The 21,579-nt window shown below is 48.2% G+C and overlaps 1 protein-coding gene across 2 annotated transcripts in view; it reads left to right on the top strand.

Moving 5' to 3' along the window:
- Positions 1–3,710: 3,710 nt before the first annotated feature.
- LRRK1 (leucine rich repeat kinase 1) overlaps positions 3,711–21,579 on the top strand; it is an 81,081-nt gene continuing 63,212 nt past the window's right edge. The window contains exon 1 of one of the 2 annotated variants that reach the window (XM_009899893.2): positions 3,711–3,917. In XM_009899893.2, the coding sequence (XP_009898195.2) occupies positions 3,851–3,917 (67 nt within the window). In that variant the 5' untranslated portion in view covers positions 3,711–3,850. Of the gene's footprint in view, positions 3,918–4,536; positions 4,912–21,579 lie in introns of those variants that run through there. The other variant, XM_054169270.1, reaches the window with a different exon arrangement.

Here is a 21,579-nt window from a genome sequence, read left to right as displayed (position 1 = left end):
CTCAGCTGCTCCTCATCAGCCCTGTTCTCCAGACCCTTTCCCCAGCATCGGTGCCCTTCTCTGAACATGCTCCAGAGCAGGATCCTGTCCCGGGAAAGGAACCCAGGAGAGGAGCTGCCCTGTGTCCCCCCTCACACTCCTGCACGATGGCTCCATGCCCAGGAGAGGACGGTGGACAAGGGGAGAGGTCCGCCCCGAGGCGGGAGACAAGGGACCGTGCGAGGCCGCGGCCCTTCACCCCCAGCCCCTCAAGGGCTCCAAGGCCACCGCTCGCCGGCGCTTCGCAAGCAGCCGGGCGGGCCCACAGCAGACCGGTGGCGGAGGAGGCGCCGTCCACTGCCCCGCTCCTTTTCCTTCCTCCCTCCCTCCGCCTCCCGAGTTGCAGAACGAGGCGGGCGCGCGGCCGGCGCCGAGGAGGAGGCGGCGGCGCGGCCGCAGGGAGCCGGCAGCCCCGGGAGCAGGTACCGTGGCTTTGCCCCGCGGGCACCTGCCCCACCGTGAAAGGAGGCAGCGGGGTGGGGGCTGCTGGGCACGCCGGGGCCCTGCCTGCGGGGAGAGGAAGGGGAAGCAAAAATAAAAGTCGTGAGGGAAGTTTGAGCGGCGGCGGCGGGCGCTGCCCGGCTGCGGCGGCCGGCTGGGTGCGGGGGGGGAAGCACTGGGGCCAGCCCTGCGCACACTCTCGGCGTTATGTAATTGGGGCCGCAGGCGCGCTGGGCTGGACTGCGAGCGGTGCCCGCCGGCCTCCCGGCCCCGGCGGCCGGGAGCTCCCCGGGGGCCGGCGGGGGCTGTGGGGCGGCCCGCAGCCGCTTGGCTGAGCTGGCAGGCAGGTGATCGGGTCGCCAGAGGGGCTTGCGAGTCGCCCGCGTCGGGGTGCAACGCCCGGGTGTTCCTCGGCCGGCGGCCGCTCGGCGCGGAGCAGGAGGCTGCTCTCCCGCGCTCTGCTCGCAGAAGCAGGCATGCTGCCCCACCGGGATGGGTCCCGTGCCGGTGCCGGGTCTGGCGTCACGCTGCCCCGTGCGGTGGCAGCCAGGTGAGCCTGCAGAGCTTTCGATCCCAGCGGTGTCTTGGGCCTCTCCAGAGCCACGGTGATAGCTCTCACTGCGCCCAGACCCCTACGGGCTCCTCAAACAACTGCAGGTGGTTGGAGCAAAGTACTGCGAGTTCGGGCAAGTTTCTTGTGAACGGGGAGGCCCTCTCGGGCAAACCTCGGCGTTTCTGGGTGCCTGACAGTGGGGTGAGACCAAGCAGGCTGGCGAAGTGGAGAGTGCTGGAAATGGTGCTGGGACACAGCCTGACAACCGGCAGTGGCAGGTCAAGAGCCTGGGAATATGTGAAATGAGTCAGCATTCAGGTGTGCAGAGCCCAGAGGATCCTTGTCCCTAAATCAAATTAAAGCCTTTCTGTTTGCACAGACTGCAGCTGAGTTTGTCTTGCTTTAGGTAAAAGCACTGTAAAGGTTTTTTATTTGACACCCAAAGGTCCTGAAATGTGGAAAATCCTGTTCACAGAGGTGCTGTGTGGCAGTGCTACACGACTGCGGCGCTTGAAGTCCTGCTTGCAGTTAAAGGGAGCTGAGTGTCAAACCCACACCATTGTGTTTCCTGACAGTTTTTTTCCTTTCACTGTTGTGAGGAAAGTTTCAGCCTGGGGAATAAGCTGAGTGGAAAGCTAAAAATCAGGAGTGGGATGATTTTCAAGCCTCTCTGGTCCACACTGGTGCCCATTCAGTGGTTCTTGCAGAGTTGCTGTGCGTGCACGTGGTGTGCCCCTGTCACACAGCAAGGAAATGCCTCTGCTAAGAAGAGCTGTTCTGCTGGTCTGGGCATGGGGAAGTGTTCTTAGGGTAGGTGCAGGGGAGGCAGCTGCTGCCAGCATCACATCCCCTCTGTCTGCAGAGTTAATAACTTAGACACATTTGGGGAGGCAGGAGAGTCTCCTTGACACCTGTTTGGGATGTTGCACGCATGATGTGCAGAGATGTGGGGTCCCGGTGCAGCAGCCGTGCCTGCCAGTGTGGCCAAGGGAAGCTTGTCCCAGGAGTCAAGGTGTCTCTGATGGGAACTCTGCATGTTCTAGGGCAGAATCCAGTTCTGCACCAGTGTGGCCCAGTTCAGCATTTTGTGGGCTGGATCTGAGCTTAGGGACTACCTCCATCTCAGCCTCCTGCAGCAGCTTCCCCTCCTTGTGTGGGTTAAAGCTGCCAATTTCAGCCTCTTAGGTGTACCCAGCTGCTGCTGCTGCAGCAGTGGGCTGTGAGAGCTGCCAGGGCTTGACCTTGGAGATGAGCTGCTGCTGTAGTCTGAGAGGTTGGAGTGAGCGATGGGTGCTCCACAGCTCAGGCAGCTGCATGCATCTGGAGCTGTGGCCATCCTGCTGCAAAAGGGGGTGTGCAGCTGTGGTGTGCAGGTGGAAGTGCCTGCCGTGGTGCCCAGCCCAGGGCTCTCAGCCCATGTTATTTGCAATATGGCACCCAAGTTAGCGCCCAGATTGCAGGGGCATGCACGGCACTTGGGGTGTGGGTTTCGTTCCTGCTGCCAGGCACTACAGAGTAGGGGGGTGTCAGAAGCTGAGTTTTGCCTGGGAACAGCTGATGTAGCATGCTGTGATTTTTTAAATTGGTGGCTGCTGGTTAAAATCCTCTGTATAAAGACAGGAGCAAAGAGCTTCCTGGAGAGTGGTGATGGATCAAAACTCTCCCTGGCCTTTGATCCCAGCTCAGGAGGCCAACTCTGCTCAGGGAGAGTCAGGGATATTCTTGGGTCCTACTAGCTGAAGTGGGAGGTGAGTTACATGCTTTGCTGAGTTATAACCTCCAATCAAAACTCAACATCAAGCAGCAGACGTGGGAAGAACAGTAAGAGTGAAAGGTGAGGGGCACCTAGGAGGCATTAACTGACTGAAACTGAAAGCAGAAAGGGAGGGAGGGCTGATGATGCTGGTTGGGCACATGCTGCAAATTCACCCCTAGTTTTCACCTCTGTGGAAGACGCATTAAGAGGCAGAAAATTAGAGGTGTGGAGCTTTGAAGAGGAAAGGAGCTGGAAATGCCGTGGGAGACTCAGCTGTGCAGTTTTCTGCTGGCTGTTATGCAAGACAGTTCAGAAGAAGCCAGCCTTTAAGAGCTCCTGAGGGCCTGATTTGCCTCTCTGAATGTGTTTGAAGAAGCCTGAGACTCCTAGGCTGGTGGAGTTCTCTACAAGGACTGTGCAAAGGGGAAAGGAGCCGATGTGCTTCTCTCAGCCCTCTTCTCTACAGAGCTGTCTCAGTACCCGCACCAGTCTTTCTCAGTCTCTCACAGTGGAGCCTTATAAAAGCCACAGTCTTCTTTGGGCATGGGAAAGGTTTGAAGTTGCCTTTAGGATTTTTCCAGCTGGGACTCATGGTTTCAGTGCTCTGCCTTTACACTTGCTTGTGGAGAGGCTGAAGCTGCAGCTGAGACCCCTGCCCACGCCCTCTGCACAAAGACTGAGCAGCTTTGGTGGAGAAAAATTTGGAACATTCTATAGTAGAGACATTGTTAGTCTCCTCTGTTAATTCACCTTGTGCTCTTATCAAAGCTGTTATAAAAAGAGTTGTATTTATGGGATGAGAAGTGAATTGCTGGAAGTTAGTATTTAGAGAACAGTGTTGGAGTGCAGAGGAATAGGCTGGCCATTTCTCTGTGAGAATGATTACAGTTCTTGCTGTTTATTTTTAAACAGAGTGAATGATGTTTCGTCAGGATGGTGCTTGCCCGCAGTCACCCTGCTCCTGCCTTTGCCTGATGGAGTTCATTCAGCTCTGACAACACTCTTCACTTGAAAGTGCTGCAGAAAGTTTGTCTGTTGGATCTTCGCAACTGCCCCCCAGAATGTACTGGTGTGTGGGAACTGAGGAAGCCACTGTTTGCAGAGAGAGCAACATGGAGCCACAAAATGGTAAAGAGGAGGATTTCTTTTCTTTCTTGTTTAGATTGGGAGCAGAAGGTTTTGAGAGAACTCAGTAGCCAGCTGCCACTGAGTTTTGGTGAAATTTAAGTGTATGAAAGATCTTGGAGTGATTTGAACTTTAATCTTTGACAATCTATGGTACAGCACAAGGAATTTTACTTCCAAGGAGAACAGTGCTGAACCAGCCAAGTGATAAGTATAGCATTCCTCTGAAGCCCAATTTTCCCCAAAGGCCTCCAGAATTAGTCAATATATGTCTCACATCTCACCAGCTCCTAAATATGGTTTACAAGATCTGTGCTTTTTCAGTGTGTGAATGCAAATATGTTCCCAGCTCCTGGTGCCGTGTGTGTTTAGGGGATGAAAGCTGCTAAGATCAGAGCATCATTTCCTGGGGATGAACAGACGTTAACCTGCTCCAGTTTCACTGTCAGCTTTGATTCAGTGCCTTGCAGTGATTTATTGCTGGGCTAGATTGGAAGGGCTGTGTTTATGTAATGCAATAAATCCATAGGTGGAAATTTCCTTCTCAGAAGGGCCATTTGCTTCAGGTTGCTTCCCGTTAGGGTTGTGGGGGTTTGGGATTTGGGTTTTTTTAATGTCAACAGCCAGACTATTTTTGGATGTTTTTTGTCACTGACACCCTCAGCTCCCAGGCACTGCTGCACTTCTCTGAGTCAAACCCCAGTTATGTTTCTGCATCAAGAGGGAGCCTTCTGGTTATTGTGTAACGGTGTTCCCCCTTGCAACAAGCAGCTCCTTAGGAGGCAGCATCTGCGCTTGCTGTGTGGGATGAAGGTGTGCTTGACGCTTCGTAGTGAGTAAGCAGGCTTCGGTGGAAGCTTATGTTTGTGCAGCCTTATTTTGGATTTCATCAGCAACTATGAAGCAAAACCTGAGAGTTTATTCAGAGGCCACCTTCTCTTGTTTGAAGACATTTCTCATCAGCGTCACAGGCGGCTCTGGGAGCTCTTCTTTCTCTGTATGTATTCTGCTTATTCGGTGATATTGATTTGGCTGTTGGTTTTTGTTTCCTTACTCAGCATTGTCTCTATAATGATCAGGAGCATTTGATTGCTGAATAGCCTTGAAATTCTTTAGTTCTGTCTTCTGAGTTTCTCTCTGGAAGAAATTATCTCCACTTGAATACTAGGCTATAAACCGTGGGAAGAGTTTTAATCTGTGCTAATGAATTGCAAGTTTTAGGAGTTGCTAAATGTTTTGTTCTGCAATAATAATTTGACAAGCTTGTCTCACTCTTTAAAGGCACAGCAGATAAATAAATAGTTTATGGGGGAATAATGAAGCAAAAAGTGAAAAAGGTTTTATTTTCTACATTGCAACTTCAGGTTTTCTTCTGGGAACTTTATTGAATGTTTCTGTTATATAAGTATAGTCAGTTAAACTAGTTAACTGGAAGCAGACAAATCTTACTTATATCTGGGTTATTGTATTTGATAGACAGCATTGGAAACTGGCAAGGGCATCCTGGGAGAGTTAAGATCCAGGAATGCCCGAGTGGATTTGCTCTTTATAAGCATGCTGTGGATGTTTTAACTCATTTTTATTTTGGGATTGTCTGAATCCTGCCAAGAATAATTGTCATTAGCTAGCTAGCCCACTCCCTAAGTGAGCTGGTCTGTGTTTGGATGCTGAGCAGGACCAGGGTGACTCACCCAGCCTCCGCATTGGAACCCATTGTTTGCTGCACTATGAACAGTCTGGATGCAGCCTCCTGCCCCGTTCAGTGGGAACCACCGGGAAGGGAGAGCACAGATCATTCCTTTAATGCCAACAGCCTCGTTGGTGCTCGCAAAGCTCCGAGTCTCTTCCTTGGCCAGGAGGGACAGCGGCGGATGGGAGGGGTTTAGCAGCAATGTGGTGCTGCTCATGGCTCTCTGATGGTCACTTGGGTCAGCAGCATTGTGGCCAGCGCAGGTACCTTGTGCACGCAGGGCCTTCCGCATTTGAAAGCCTGAAGGTTGTGAGGGCTTTTATTTCCTGGCAGCTATGCATTTAGCCAGAGCCACATATGGAGAACAGATTCACAGCATCACTGACTCTAGTTAGCAAATGGAAGATGTGATGCAAGGGCTCACCTTGCTGCTTTGTCTCCTCTTGGCTGCAGCAGTGATCTTGCCAGGATGTCAGCAGGATGCCCACGTATCCTGAGAGCGGGTGAACTGTTTCAGAACTGGATCCTGTCTGCCCTCCCGGGATGGTGCTGGGTTTGACTCCATGATGCCAGTGAGTGCTCAGTGGTCCACAGAAAGGATTTGTCACTGGAGTGCAGAATAGTGCTCCATTCTGGGTGCAGTCAGCATCTCCCCTGCCTTCTCAAACCCTGCTTCTCCTCTCCTAGATTTGCTCATCTTGCCCTAATTAGAAGAAAGGAGGCAAGCAGAGATATGGGGGTGGCTGCAGTCTCTTGTGAAGCATAGGCTTTGGGGGTTTTTCAGCTTGATTAAAGAGTTCTACCTAATAGAATGGAGATGACAGAATATGAGTCTTGTAGAAAATGGGAGCCTGAAGATACCACTGTGTGAATGCCTAGAAGAGAATAGAGATTCATCTCCTTTCTGTGGGCTTGTTGGTTTCTTTGAATCTTAGGAAATTTGACAGCTAGGATTTAATTCTCCTGTGAGTTCCTAGGAGGCAATTGAATAAGGACAGAGAACAGCTATGCTTGTCTCTGAAATGTCAGGGTGCTCTTGTTAAAGAGCTTATCTCTCTCTTACTGAGAGTGGTGTTCAGAGTCGCTCATCTGCCACTTGGGAGCCTCTGGGAGGTGGAATTGGATTATCTTTCAAACATGCCAGAGGAGGTCTCTTCTCTCCTGCTGAATCTAGAAATGAGTGCTGGAAAGGGGTGCTACCTTGTAATGTATAAAATGGTACCTAACTAGGGACAACAGCAGTGGGAGCTGCTTGAAATTTTGTAGTAGATATCCACTGAATGAACCTTCACAGCTGCTTTTTGGGCAAATCTGTTACAAGCCAGTGAGTTTCAACTGTTCAGGTCCATGCCTATGCAGTGTGCCTGGAAATCATACAATAGTTTGGGTTGGAAGGAAACTTAAAGATCATCCAGTTCCAACCTCCCTGTCACAGGCAGGGACACCTTCCACTGACCAGGTTGATCAAGGCCTCATCCAGCCTGGCCTTGAACACTTCCATGGACAGGGTGAGACCTAAATATTACAATAAGGGATCAAACAAGTGAGCAGAATATAATGACATGAGGAGCCTTTGGAGTGAACCAGGTGCTCTTAAAGTTGTGCTGCAGAAGTAGCTTCAAGTGCTGATGCTGCAGCTCACAGGGCTTCTTGTTCTATCAGAAAGAAGCTACCCACAACAGTAGTGACCTTTGCAACCCTGTCTGGGCCATGGCTCAGCTCAGAACTGACTTAGAGGGAAAGCTGCTGCCTGCACCGCTGCTTCCTGAATAGTAGAAGAGCCTCCAGTGCAAGTACAAAGAGTTTAACTGGAAGAGTTAAGGAGTTGTTCTAACAAGAGGGAATGCTCAGGTGCTGGTGCAGTTTTAGCTGGAAAGTTTCACAGTGGACTGAATGGTGACAGCCTGAGAACAACCAATGGCACACAATGCAGCTGATTCCCCCGGGGCATGACTTTGCTCATCCAGCATCACTCCCACAAACCTGGCCAAAGCCTTTGCCGTGGGGTGGCAGTTTGAGGAGGTGACAGCACTGTGGGTGGAGGGATGGAAATTTTCACAGGCTCTGCCCTTGCTTCTCTGTTTTGTACTTGCTGGATGAACCAAGCCTTCCAGGCTGGCAGGGTGAAATCCACTTAAAAAATAAAACTGTGGGAAGAACCTGCCTTCTTCATGGCAGTGAAAGCAGGCAGAGCTCACTTAATCTTGCCTGTGCACACACATGGCTTCCAGAGAAGATCTTTGTTGTCCTTGCCTCAGAGTTGATTTTGTTTCCTTAAATGTGAAGACTAGCAACTTGGATTTGGTAGTATGAATAGCTTTGCTTATAAATCTTCCCTGCTGAATAGGGGAGGAAGGGCAAATCCACGTTGGCAGCACCACTGGTACCACTTGAACTCACTATGTAAACCTTAAAATCTTTACACTAGCTGTGCACATGGGGCTAGGGCTAGGCGCTAGGTCTTGGGGTGTGTTGGTTTAGCCTTGTCTGTGGCACGTGTGCTGTATAATTACTCACAGCCTCTATCTTGGCTTTTCCATCCACACATTACTCTCTAGTAACATTACCGTGAGTCTGCTGTGGCAGAGTGGCAGGGAGAAGGATGAGGAGAGGCTCTGTGAGCTGATCTGAGCTTAGAGAGCACTGGAGACCTGCACAGTGTGTTGGTTGCTTGAAGTTCTCTATAATCAGAGTAAATGAACCTTGAAGGTCTTCTGTTTTTCATCCTACTCCTTAAGCTGCAAGTTAATTTGAGTCCAGACAGCGAATTGAAAATATTCTATGAGCAAAACAAAACAAAACCAGTGAACAATAAAGCAGATACCTTCTATGGGTTACTCTTACTGCATAGTGCCCTGCAGAAGAAGTAGGAGATGCTAGGCAGGAATAGGAAGTACATTAAAGCGGTAATAGGCTTGTATTTTTAAACCTATTTAAATACACATTCATAGAGAAGTGGTGCAGTCTCACATGGGGCCAGGAGCCAACATGGAAGGCTGGTCTGCAGCAAAGAACCTGTGTGGCTGAGCCTGCTTCTGCTGTGCAGGCTGCAGGAGAGCCACATACTGCACCATCTCACCAAGCTAAGCTTGGCTTTCCAAAGAAGATGCTGGAGCTGGGGCAGTTACAATGAGGTAACTGATTTTCAGTCTGGATAGTAAGCACTCTTTTCAGGTGGCTCTTGTACTTTGAAATGGAGGCAACCAGAAGAATCATTTGCCTTTGAAAACACCTTCTTGTGCCTGTGGGAAGTGGGAGTTTGGCCTGTGGGTGCTGCATCTCTCTGGAAACAAGGTGATAGAAAGGAGAGATTAGTTCTTAGTAGTGGCAGGACCATCTTTTTCCTGATAAATATTATCAAAGCCATCCTGCTTTTGAACTTGAGGACTGTATCATGGAGGGCAGAGCTGCTGGGAGTGCCAGTGGTGCTGTGCAGGCCTTGGGAAGCTAATTGAGCAGAGTCCAGCCTGAGAAGCAGTTTCATTTACAGGCAGCAGTAAAACACTGTTGTGTATCTGAGCTGTATCTGGTGCTATCTGCAGCCATACAGCTTTATTTTTCCACCTTTCAGTTAAATTTGTGGTTTATTACATTGAAATGTAGGTAATGATACCCCAAACCTAGACAAAACAAAGAGTAGGTGATGAGGCAGTAAATGAAGTCCTTTGGCCTTAGAACCTGTGCACAGGGACTCCTTAATGAGGTAACTAATGTGTGGCCATAAGGTAGCTCTCAGGTGAGGGCTGGCACTGTGGTCATGGAAGCACTCTCCTCCATTTCAGTGGGGAAAAACAATTGATAGTGTTGACACCAACTCAGTCTTTACCAGGCCTGTAACTGATGTCCTGTTCTGTCAGTCATGTTGCAGGCCATTTTATACTTGCGTTCAAGAAAGTGCTATGCATTTATGGGCGCTGGTTTCATCCTCTCCAAAGCCCACAGGGGCCTTATCCCAAACCTTTTAAAGTCTTTGCACTGACATAACAGGCTTGGGATCAGGTCTCCAGGGATCCTTACAGCATTAAGTCTGTGGTTTGTTTGTTTTTCATTTCTCCGCTCGATAAAGGGACTGCCAGGGCTCTGCTTGGCAGAAGGCAGCTAACTGGGGGGGAGAGATGTTTGCATTGCAGACGAGGGGGTGGGGGCTGGGGGCTGGGTTTTTACACCATTCTGCTCCCAGTCTGATATATGGGTGAAGTCTGTCACTTAATAGGTTCTGGTTTCGATTTTACATCAAATTAGGCTGATATTTAATTCCTTTCCTTAATCCAAGTCTGTGTGCTCATTAGTGGGTCAGCAATTGCTTATTTGCATGATTATGTATCACCACAGCAGCAGCCCTTTTATGTAAGCTGCTGACAGTTTCACAGCAGAAGTATGTCCATGCTTTGAATTTGTACCTTGCTCTTACTTAAAGGGACAACTTACAAAAGAAGTCTTAAAGTGTTAGGCAAGGCCTCCAACATTCAGAATGCCCTCCTGCAGTCAGAGGAGCTCTGAGATCTACAGGTTTTGCTCTGAAAAAAACAAGAGTGCTTTCAGAAATTACAGACTGCCCCTAAAACACATGCAGGCAAACTCAGTGGGTCAGATCATGACTCTGAAATGGATCCAGGAAGGACATCTTCAGACCATGGAAAAATATGACAGTTGAAAAAGGTTCTCGCTGAACAATAGCCAGGTCGATGCAGTGAAATCTCAGAGGCTATGCTGCAGTTTTTGCAAATACCCAGTCCCTCCCAGTATGGCACTGAGCATGTTGGAAGAGAGGGGGAGTCAAATCACTGAGTCTTTGTGGATGGTGCATTTTTGGCAGGGTATCTGCTGGTGAGGGTGCCTAGACAGCCTTCCCTAGCCTGAGCTCTCCTGGCGTGGGTGGTCATGGTGATGGGATGTGGTGTTCCTGAGAGGCAGGCAGGATTTGCCTGCAGTGGGAATTCTGATGCAGATCCTCTCTTTTTTTGGCTGGCTGTCTCTGGTTGGGAAAGGCAGCAGATCTGTGGTGAGGTTCAGGAAGTTCTGGGTCACAAAGACAAGCCCCATGTTGTGTCACCCAAGGGAGAGGGAAAGGGTCAGTCTGCTACAGGAAGGGTAGGAGGTAGGCAAAGGGTGAAAGGAACAGGGACGTGGGGTTGGGAGCTGGAGGAGCAGCTTAACTTCGTGTCTAATTGTCAGTAAATGGCTCCTAAGCATAAATGTTTGCATTTCAGCTGCTGCTGGGGAAAGCTCAGTCCCAGGCTCTCCACAGCTCCTTTTCTGTGCATAGTTGAAGCTCATGGAAAAATAACAAAGCAAAGCAGTGATTCAAACGAGCAGTCTGGATAAATTTAGCTCAAATATTCTTGGTATGTTTGTGGTCGCTGTGGAAATTACATCACTGCTTGTTTTAATGATCAGAATATTGCTTGGAAAGCTGGCATGGCTTCCTGAGAGGAGCTCAACATGCAACCTTTAAAAAGCATGCCTGCCTTTGAAAATGCTTCACCTGCAGTTAGTTGGGTTTGGGGCTATTTGCTTTATTCCCATCTTGGTTAAGGAGCATTTTGAGTAGAGGTTACTGCTGCTTAATTGAAAAGCCACAAGATTTAGGGCTGTATCAGCTCTGCACTGTGATTATCTACTTCACATAGAAGTCCTGTCTGGGAAGTAAGCTTCAAGAAGAGTGCTGGTAATTGATGAAGACAAGACCTCCTCCAGAATCTGCCTGCGTGTCTTTCTGTCTTGCACATCAAAGAGCCTTTGAAAAGGCTTCTGGTTTTGCATCAAGCAGGAGCGTGCTGCTTTTTTTTGGTCTTGTACACTAGTGGACTGGATCCCTTTTCAGATCTCACATGCAGCTTGAAAAACAAACAAATCCCAACTCCTTAAGTGGGCCTGTAGTCATGGTCACAGTTCTCTGATGCTTTGCACCTTGGACATTTCACATGGTGGCAGGGTGGGAACGAAAGCTATCAAATCAAAGTCATTTGCATGGATCAAACCAGGTTCTTAGATGCAGCGGATCAGAGCTCTTTCTAGGCTGGTGGGAAGGGTACAAGATGTGCCTTGCCTCATTTTGCTGCCTACCTTGGGGCAGCTTGTGGAAAGAAAAATGCTGTGGGCTGCAGTAGGTTCACAGCATGTACCTTCAACAGTGTCCTCCAAGGCAGAGCCCTTGTCCTCCCTGCACTGAAATGGATGCTGATATTCCCAGACATCAGGAGGACAAAAGGGAAATATCTCCTTATTCCTCTCTCTCCAATGCAGGCATTGCTGCTGCTTGCAGGTTTTGTCACAAGTGCAGGAAGGTTTTGCCTTTTTTGGGAGCCCCCATTACAGCTTTGGCAGCAGACTGATTCGGGAGCAGCACTGCTGGCCAACAGCAGAGGTCTTCTCATCAGGCTTTCTCTTCTGCACCAGACACAGCTGTTAAGGTAATCTTCCCTTGGACATACTCTGTCCCAGAAATCAGTGTCTTGGAGGATCTGCTCCTGCTGGCCTGGAAGCTGGTGGAAGTGCTCACATGGAGGTCAGTAGGAGCTGGAGTGGAGCCTTGCTTTTTCCACTGTTTCGATTGCTGTTGTTTTTTCTTTTCCAGACTGTCACATTCATCTCTTTCCCAAATGGCCTTCCCAGCTCTGCACTTCCCTTGGCTGTGCCGTTGCCCACTTACCCATTCAGCTCTCTTGATGCCTACCATATCCAACATCTTGGTTGCACCTTTTTTCCTCTGTGTGCCACGCTTTTACCTAAACTGATCCAGAGTTGTTACTGTCTAGGTGGCAGATGAGTGAGGACAGCAGGGAGCCAGCTATGTTCTTAGGCTGCTATCGTTAAAGCAGCACATTGAGTGATGCCTGACATGTCCTAAACTTGAGGTTTTTGCTTGGGGGGTTTGCCCCCTCAAATCTTTCCAAAGGCTTTCTTCCCTTAGATGTGCCTGCTTTTCCTGGTTAATGAAAGGTATTCTCTCTTTCTACAAACTTCCTTCCAGGCAGCCCATGAAGCTGTCACTGTCTCGTGTTCTACCCATTAGTGTGTGGTAGCTGGGTTGTAGCACACACATAACGTGGGAGCACAGGCTGTGGGACTGGAAGGAGCTTTTGGGTCAGTGTCCTGGTGTCACACTTCCAATGCTTTTGCAAGGCCTTTTTGAAGCAAACTGAGTTGTCTGTTGCATCTGGGGTTTTTTTCCCCACAAGACTGTTCCACAGCCTCATTTCTCCAATGTTTTAAACTTTCTTCTAATTTGCAGCCAAAATGTGTTCTTTCCCCGTACAGAAATAGCTCTCCTCTTTTCCTGGTGTCTCCCTCTGGATGTATTTATGGACACTTCTCCCATCCCTGTCCAGCCTTTATTTCTCCATCAAGCCAAGCTCTTTTCATTGGTAGCTGTTCATTTCTTTGATTCATCTTCTGCACCTCTTCCAGATTGTCCTAATCTTTCTTGTGCATGATAAGCTGGAGTTGAGCAAGGTATTTTACATGCCTTTTTAAGGTTGCTTATCCTTTTCCCCTCCTCGCTGGCCAGCCTTTGCAAAATCTTTCTATGCCCAGGTTCTGTAAGAGGCCTGCTGTGCTCCTTGGGGAAGGGAGGAGGTACACTGGTGGCCATGAAGGTGACAGCAGATACAAATGACTCTTGCCATGTGATGGAGGGATGGAGAAATTGCTGGTGTGGTCCAAGGGGACCTGATGGAGCAGCTATGAGCTTTATTCTACCACTTTGATGAGCTGTCTCTGGAAGCCCCATTGTGGCTTGGCTTTCCCGGGAGCATCCGTGGAGTTTTGAAGGGCTGGAGAGACAAATGGAGTGTCATAAATGGATTTTCCTTTCAGAGGGGTGTTTATATGTGTTGTTAAAGTGAAACATTGGCTTAGGAGCTGGTTTTCTCAACTCAGCTGTGGAATCACTGGATGTGTCTTTGGTGGAGCTAGTAGAAGACTGAAAAGATCTGAACAGAGACCTTGGGCTTGTCCTCCCCTCATACACACAGGGAGTCCCACAAGAGTGTAGACATGGCCTCTCAGAGTTGGTGCTAGAAGCATTTAGTCTGAAATGTTTGTCCAAGAAGGAGGCTGGGCGTAAGGTGGTGCTTCCCCAGAGTGAATAATTAATTGAATATTTATTTTTTTTTTAAGAATATTGAGCAAATCATTGCTTTGAGGGAGACAATGCTGCTGCATGGATTTTTTCCCCTTACGATGAAAGTTAAACATCAGGGGAAAGGAAAAGTTTCAGAAGAACCCAACATGAGCCATGAAATTGTATCTTATGAAGTCTCAAATGAAATCCAGCCTTGGGTTGGTTTCATGGCTATAACTGATTCAGTTGGACAGGAATGGTCTCACTGGAGACAGCTTTCATCATTTGAAACCCCTCTCTTCTGTGCCGTGCCTGGGAGTGAGCACAAAGGAAGCCCCAAGCGTAGTCATGCTCTGCACGCTTGATGTGTACCTTCCAATGTCACGTTAGAGCTGGCTGGGCATGCAAAAGCCTCTTTCTGAGTGAGTCAGGCTGGAGGATTGCAACCAAATCACTGAGGCCAAAGACAAAAATAGAAGTTTTCACTTAGAGCTGAGTCATTTGTGTTTTCAATACGGCAGTTGGCCCTCTGGCCATTTGGAGCTCTCTTGATTCCCTCAATCTCTTTCCCATAGGGATGGAAATTAACACCATCGTTGTTCTCTGTGGCCTTTGCTGATTCTTCCCACCTTACAGAGGGCAGGAGGAAATAGCATCCCCTTTAAAGCCAGCCTTTGCCCTGTGCATGCTGGATGTTGGCCTCATCCCATTCCTGTGTCTGCCAGGGATGATGGTGCCTTGGTGAGACAACCTGACCACTGAGAAATGTGTTGTGGCCAGTGGAGGCTCTTGGTACTGCTACAGATTGAAAGGGATGAACAGATGCGTGTGAAGCTGTTTGGGTCTGAGACTTGTGCTCAGGGAAGAGAGTAAAACCATCACTATCATCAACAACAGCCCAGTTCATCATGCTGGTAAGCTGGGGATGGCAGAGCTGCCTGCTTGTGTTTGGTAGCTGGCCACTTGGTGGCACGTCAGAAGGAGAAGGGACAGGGAAACAGCAGCCCCAGATCTGCTCTGAGTGGTTGCCATTAATGTGGGATCTGGAGGTTGGTTTGGTGTTACCTGTTGCAGCTAAGGAAGCTTTATAAATAGAGAAGGTGAAACTGAAGGTGGGCTATGGAGCGTGCAAGGCCAGAGAGGGATTTGTGAGGGTTTCTCAGTATACAAGAGGCTGGCTGCAGCCCTCAGAGCCCAGCTGGAAGGAAGGGATGTCCAGTCACTGTGCTGGAGAGCTGCCTTTGGTCAGACTCTGCTACCCTTCTCCCATCAAGCATAGCCCAGGGCACTGCACCATCTGCTGGAGTAGCTCTTGTTCTTTTTCCCTTGATAGCTGCAGGTATCACTAGTGACCCTGAGGCTACCTTGTGTTTTTTCATGTGATTTACCTGCTGGCATGGCGGTGAGGTGGGGGTTGGTCTGTTCTCCCAAGGAACAAGTGATAGGGCAAGAGGAAATGTCCTCAATTGCACCAGGTGAGGTTTAGGTTGGACATGAAGAACAATTTCTTCACTTGAAAAGGGTTTTCAAGCCCTGGAGCAGGCTGCCTAGGGCAGTGGTGGCGTCTCCCCATCCCTGGACGATTGAAAAGCTGTGTAGATGTGGTGCTGAGGGATATGGTTCAGTGGTGACCTGGCAGTGGTTAGTGGTTGGACTCGATGCTCTTAAAAGTCTTTTCCACCCTAAACAGTTCTGTAGAGCATTTGCTCTGATGGTCATATTCCAGTGTGTCTTTGTCCTCTCTCTAAGCTCATTGCCTTGTAGTGGCTTTGTGTAGCCTCTTTTGTACTAAAGCAAAATGGGAATAACCAGCTTGGTTTCTTGGGCAATGCAAATAATTTCCAGAGTCCCAGGGGTCTGGGAGACACATGAATGGATGCAGGAGCCCGCTGAGATGTGGTGGAGCTCTAGTTCAGTGCTGAACATAGCCAGACAGAGCCCTGGAGCAGGCTGCCCAGAGAGGTTATTGAGTCTCCTTTTCTGGAGAGATTCCAAACCAACCTGGCTGCACTCCTGGGCAAACTGCTGTGGATGGTCCCCAGAGGTCCCTTCCAACACCTGCCAGTCTGTGATTCTGTGACAGACAGACAGCTGTCACACAGCCATACAGGCACTGATGATACTGCCCACTGAAGACTGCTGAGTCTCAGTGTTACCAGTATCTGAGGCTTTTCTGTTCCCTTTTCCCTCACTGTCCTGCATGATGGAGAAATGATTGTGTCAGTGTGGAGCTAAAGCCTTTGGAGGCCTCTGAGTTTTGTAACTCAGTTCCTGGAATCCAGAGCAGTTTTCCGTCTAGGACTTAATATTTTCCTTCCAGGTTTGCATTAGCAAATGGTGATTTTCCTTGCAGGTTCAGAGTGCTTCTAACCAGAAAATTTCCAATGGCTCTGGTGGCAAATGGTTGCTTTGCATGGCTGTCCCTGCAAGTGTCAGCCTGCCCTTCAGGAGATCCTGTCTGCTTGCTGGAAGCTGTTTGATGCAGATCAGCACTTTGTGTATGGGGTACTGGCATGTAAACCATTTAAAAATAATTCCAGGTTATGCAACAATAATGGAAAAGATCCCTTCAGTCCTGGATTTGTGCCTTTGAAGCATTCTTTTGTGTTCCAGATCTGGTCTTTTGTGGAGTTCTAATTGGGACAGTGAGCATTGATTAGAAGCCCTGGTGCAGATGCAGGGTGTCTTTGGTACTCAACACATCATCCTCTCCGCTGCCTTGGCAAGCAGATCTTAGTGTCGAGCCACTCCTTTAATCAGCTGAGATAATGGGTGCTGGGGGTGAGGTGCAACCACAGAAAACAGGCAGAAAAGCTGTGTGGAGGGTTCCCACTGTCCTGAGAAGCTGGCACATCTCACTTGTGGAGAGATAATAATCAGGGTCAGAGGGACAGGGCCCAGTTCTGATGTGGTCTCTCCAGAGGGGATGCTGAATGTCCCAGATAAACCATCCCAGCACTTCTCATTTGGATTTATCATAGTTTTCTCTTCTTGTCTTCTCACAGCGGGGTTTATAAGTGGTTGTGACCACTTTTGAATCCAGCTAGGAACATTTTATGGAAGAACTGGTTTTGGCCCATATGTATTTTGCCTCAACCTGAGAACAAGATGAAAGAGGTTGCTGCAGAACTTTGCCTGGTTCTGGGCCAGGTCCTGGCTATGGGGCTAAATGGAATGAGGACATGTGGATAGGCAGGAAGAGAAACTTCCCTCCTGGAGACAGACCTTGGTGTCTTGTAAGGAATGAACAAAAATCTTTTAACTTTTAAAAATAGTAAAGGAAGCCTTGTTTTGAGGTGCCAGAGAAGGAATACCAAAGGTAGAGCTTTGCTTCGTGAAGCATTTGGACTGATTTTAAGGTCTGTATTTTTTTAATTAAAGAACACAGGGTTTGGGTTTTTTTCTTAGTTTGGGGTTGGAATTATTTTTCGGTATCTCAAAGAGCTGAGAGCCTTTTCTTACCCATCGCTGTGGACAGCACAGCGTGGGACAGATCATCGTCCTTGGGACTCACCGGAGGCTTCCAGTTGGGTGTCATTCACTTGATCAGTCTGGAGGCTTTCAAAGCAAGAGAAGACACATAAGTCTGTTGCAGAGGCTCAGAAATAACCTGGGTTTCTGTTCATTTTGCTAACCAGCTTGCCAAAGTTTCTCTAGAGTTGTAGAGAAAACTGTTCAGCACCACTCACGAGTTTTTAAGTTTAGGGCGGAACTGGCTTTCAATATTCAGCATGTTGTAAACCGCAGCTCTGCCCTGGGGTTTTTTGTCTGCTCTCTGGTAGTGCTCAGCAATCAAAATGGCAAAAGATTAAGCTGTTGAAGGTTAGCTGTAGCCATCTGGTGCTCTTGAGGAATTAATACTGAGCTCAGCCCAGAGAGGCAGCTGCCCTGCCCACTGCCATCCTAGCTCCTCTCTGAACCAGAAGCTTGGGTTTCGCTGTAATGGGACGTGGGGATGAAATTAAGCATCCAGGCTCAGGTGTGGTAGTGATCCAGACAAAGAGGCAGCCAGCAAGCCAAAAGCCACTGCATCCAGTGGCTGCTGCCAGAGCCGCTTGTGCTGGAGCAGAGGTGGGTGGCTAACAGTCCAAGGGATTCATAGCTTGACTGAGCGTTGCTGCATGGGATGCTGTGTTAAAGTCATCACCTGGATTTGCTCTGGCTCTGGAAGTACCTGCACACATATTATGACAAGGTCAGTGGCACTTTGGAAGTGTTATTATTATTGTAATTCTGGTTTGCAGTGAGTTACCTTCCTGCCCTGTTTTATCCTGTGTTAACCATCTCATTTATATCTTGCTCTGCTAAATAAAGATATCCTGGTCAGCTGCTGCCTTATCAGGGCTACTGAGGTAGCACTTACAAACTGTGAGGCTGCATGTCAGAGACAGGGATGCAGTGATTTGGGATAGAAAGATGATGAGCATCTCTACAGTGTGTTCTTTTGTTATGTGGCTGTTGCTGATTCACAGCATCCACCTGCAGACCTTTTTGCTGCTGATAATGGCCTACTGTCAGTTTAGACATTTTAGATTTTTTTTGTTTCCCCTGCTGTGATAACAAGGCCTGAGGTGGGGTGTAACCACCTCTGAAACTGTCATGGTCCCCTTTATTATTAATAAGACTTTTGTTTTAGTTGGTTTCCCTGAGCGGGCACAGCAGTCTGTTGCACTTTAAAAGTGATACTCTTGTAACCTTTGGCAATAAAATATCTCTGCTGTTTAAAATTATAACCTCTGTTTGCATTGGAATATTTTGAAAAGAAACTGAGTCTTGCCTTTAGCCTCTGTAAATGTGCAGTCAAACAGTAATGCAGACCCAGCTGTGCAAAGCCCAGAAGCCAGTTCCTCAAGCTGTGCAATCTAAGAATTAAAAGGACTTTGTTACATCCAGGCTTAAATGCTCAGCATGTTGTGTGAGCAAGCCCAAAACTAAAGGTTCAGTATTATTCAGCATCAATATTGCTCTCATATCCTGTTGTTCAGGGCTATGTGAAAGGAGGTGAGCCTGTTATGAGAGCTGCCAAGCTCAGGTAAGGAGTGTGAGATTTGTAAGGCCAAAGCCGTAGGCACAATTTCTTTGGGTTCTGGCCCAGATCTTTGCTGCAAGTGGCTGATGCATGTACTGGCAAAACTTTGTTCCCAGCCTACATGAATGCCAGTACTGATGATAGTTCAGTCATGCATCTTGTAGAAAAAACCCAGTCTTTAGTCAGTAGAATGTAGTTTTCCTCATTTATTTTCTCCTACTGGTGAATATAAATTAAGCTTGTAAACCAAGCTGCTGCTTATTTCCCATTTATATTTCAAAACTCAATATCATTTATTAAGTCACAAGGAAGTCTGCTGTGAGTTGGTTGGTGAGATGCTTGGTTTGCCATGGATGGCTTCTGCCTGTTTTGAGAACTTAGGGATGGATGGGCCACCTCCTCTCGTTTAACCTTTGAGAGCTCAAGGTAACTTTGGCAGAATGACCGAGAGCACTGCTGGCTGAGGGCTAGCTTTTGGTATCACTCTGTATCTCACCAGCTCTGGTCTTTTCAGACTTGCAGTTGGTTCAGTTGCAAGGACTGTTCTTTGGTGAAGACCTGTGGCAGCTTTTTCCCTCAGGTCATAGGCAGGAGGTCAATTTACCCTGCAGACTGCAATAAGAGAAGGAAGTTTTAATGACAGTTACTGAAGACATTTGAATGATGAGCAGCATGATCTTTTTGCCAAAAATATTTCAATATCTTGGTAGATTTGCCCTGATTTCCTGCATTCAATGAAGCTTTTATTGACTTCCACTTAATGGAGGTTCAGATGTCAAAACTGGACAGTTTTGGTTAGCTTAGTACAAATTTGCCTAAGACAAGACTAAGATGGCATTTGAGGACTAAAACTGGTATCTCAAGAACTATGATTAAACTGGTAGCTAACTCTTGGCACATCTAAACTCCATGACGCCATCTATGGCCTTCCTATTCCCAGAGAGCCCTGAAGTCCACACTTAACACCCATGAACAGACTGTGATGGCTGGTGGCCACCCCATGTTCTCCAAACAGTGGGGATGGTAGCAGTGATTGTAACTGAGCCATTGCATTAGAAAGGACTTGAGAAACTTGAAGGGGCCCAAGTGGAAGAGTGACACATTACCCAAGTAGTTTTGTGAAGCAGGCATTTGGTAAAGCACAGAAGTGGTCCTGGGATTAGGGTCCAGCTTGCGGAGTTCTTCCTTCCCTCAGTTACAGCATGGTGGTTGTTCTTGAGCTTGTTGACCAGCCGGTTGGGTAGTCCTCCCTGTGGGAAAGTTCCAGTAGGACAGGTGGAAAATCCTCCAGGATGCATGGGAGGTTGGCTGGAGGCCTCTCTAATACAGGAGGAAGTGACACTAAGATCCCCTAGATCCCAAATGAGTCTCTGGTCATGAGACACTCCTTGATCTGGATTGATGCTGGAGAAAGATGACCTCACTCAGGTCTTTGGCAGAAAGGATGTACCTTTACATCTGGAATGGCTGCAGGTGTGGGTCTTGAGTTGTAGTCCTCAAAATCAGGGTTGAGGCTGGAGGGAAGTAAAATGTGTCTCTCCTTTCAGCATTTTTTAAGGAACTAGATTAAAGTTGCTGTGCTCTGTTGGCCCTGATTTACCGCCTTCCTGCTCAGCTTTCCAGATGTTTTGTATCTCCGATGTGAGGCATTTTTTCCTCCAAGGGGAATTCCAGTGCTTCTCTCTAGGTTCAGGATTTCATCACAGGGGAGGCTGCATGTTCCAGGAACTGCAGTGTTTATTTGGATCTCTGCTTCTTCATTTTACTTAGAACAGAGTCACAGAATCCTTTTGGTTGGGAGAGACCTGTAAGATCTTTGAGTCCAACCTTTAACCCAGCAGTGCTAAGTCACCACTAAACCGTGTTCCTCAGCACCGCATCTGCACAGCTTTGAAACCCCTCCAGGGATGGGGGCTCCACTACTTCCCTGGGCAGCCCGTTCAAGAGCTTGACAACCCTTTTGGACACTAAGTTATTCTTAGTATCCAATCTAACCCTCCCCTGGCACACCTTAGTTGTTCACTTCTGGCTGGTCAGACTGGAGAATTGTTTTCCTTTAAAGTTCTCTCTTCTGTCCCCCTTTAAACAGTTGCTTTCTTAGGAACACTTGTAATTTCCTACCTCTGGTGTCCATTAAAGAGAGAATTAAATCACATGCAGTGTTCTTTGAGATCCCTTACGGGTGGGTGGTGGTCCCTGAAAGCCTGGACCTTCTTTTCCTATGTACCCCCTAAAACTGGAGAATTCTGAAGACACTGCACCTAGTAGCATGGACTCCGAAATGCTGTTTGTTGTGCTGTAATTTAACACCACACTCATCTGCCTTCATTTCATCTGCCTGTCCTTCACACATCGTGCATCATCTGAGGAAGGCTGTTGATGGGGGCAGGAATCTCTGGAGCCATCTCTGATGTCTGAGTGATCTGAGCTTGATTTAAATAATTGATGAGTAGCATTGGTGATTCAGACTGCATTATTCAACCACATTTACTGGCAGTTACAGATTGGTTCAGATTTCCTTCCTTTTCCAGGCTGCATGGAACTCAACCTTGCAGGACATAAATGTCTGTTAAAAAAATACCTTTCTGAACATATGTGAAAATCTGGGGGCTGAAGGGCTTTATTTAACCAGCTGCAAATAAGCCATAAGTTTAGCAGGAAAACATGAGTGTGGAGTGGTCTCATTCCAAGTGAAAAGTGCTTGTTTTCCCTGTATTGAGTGTTGTTTAGGAGTGGACCTGGACATCTTTGCAGGTTGCCCAGAGAGGTGGGTGAGGCTGGACAGGGTTCTGGGCAACCTGATCTAGGGGAGGATTTCCCTGCTGACTGCAGAGGGGGTTGGACTGGGTGACCTTTGCAGGTCCCTTCCAACCCAGACCAT

The sequence above is a fragment of the Dryobates pubescens genome, chromosome 17, assembly GCF_014839835.1.
Source record: "Dryobates pubescens isolate bDryPub1 chromosome 17, bDryPub1.pri, whole genome shotgun sequence".
Taxonomy (NCBI): Eukaryota; Metazoa; Chordata; class Aves; order Piciformes; family Picidae; genus Dryobates; species Dryobates pubescens.
The sequence above is the reverse complement of the archived record's forward strand: the minus strand, read 5'-3'. Positions and strand labels throughout refer to the sequence as shown.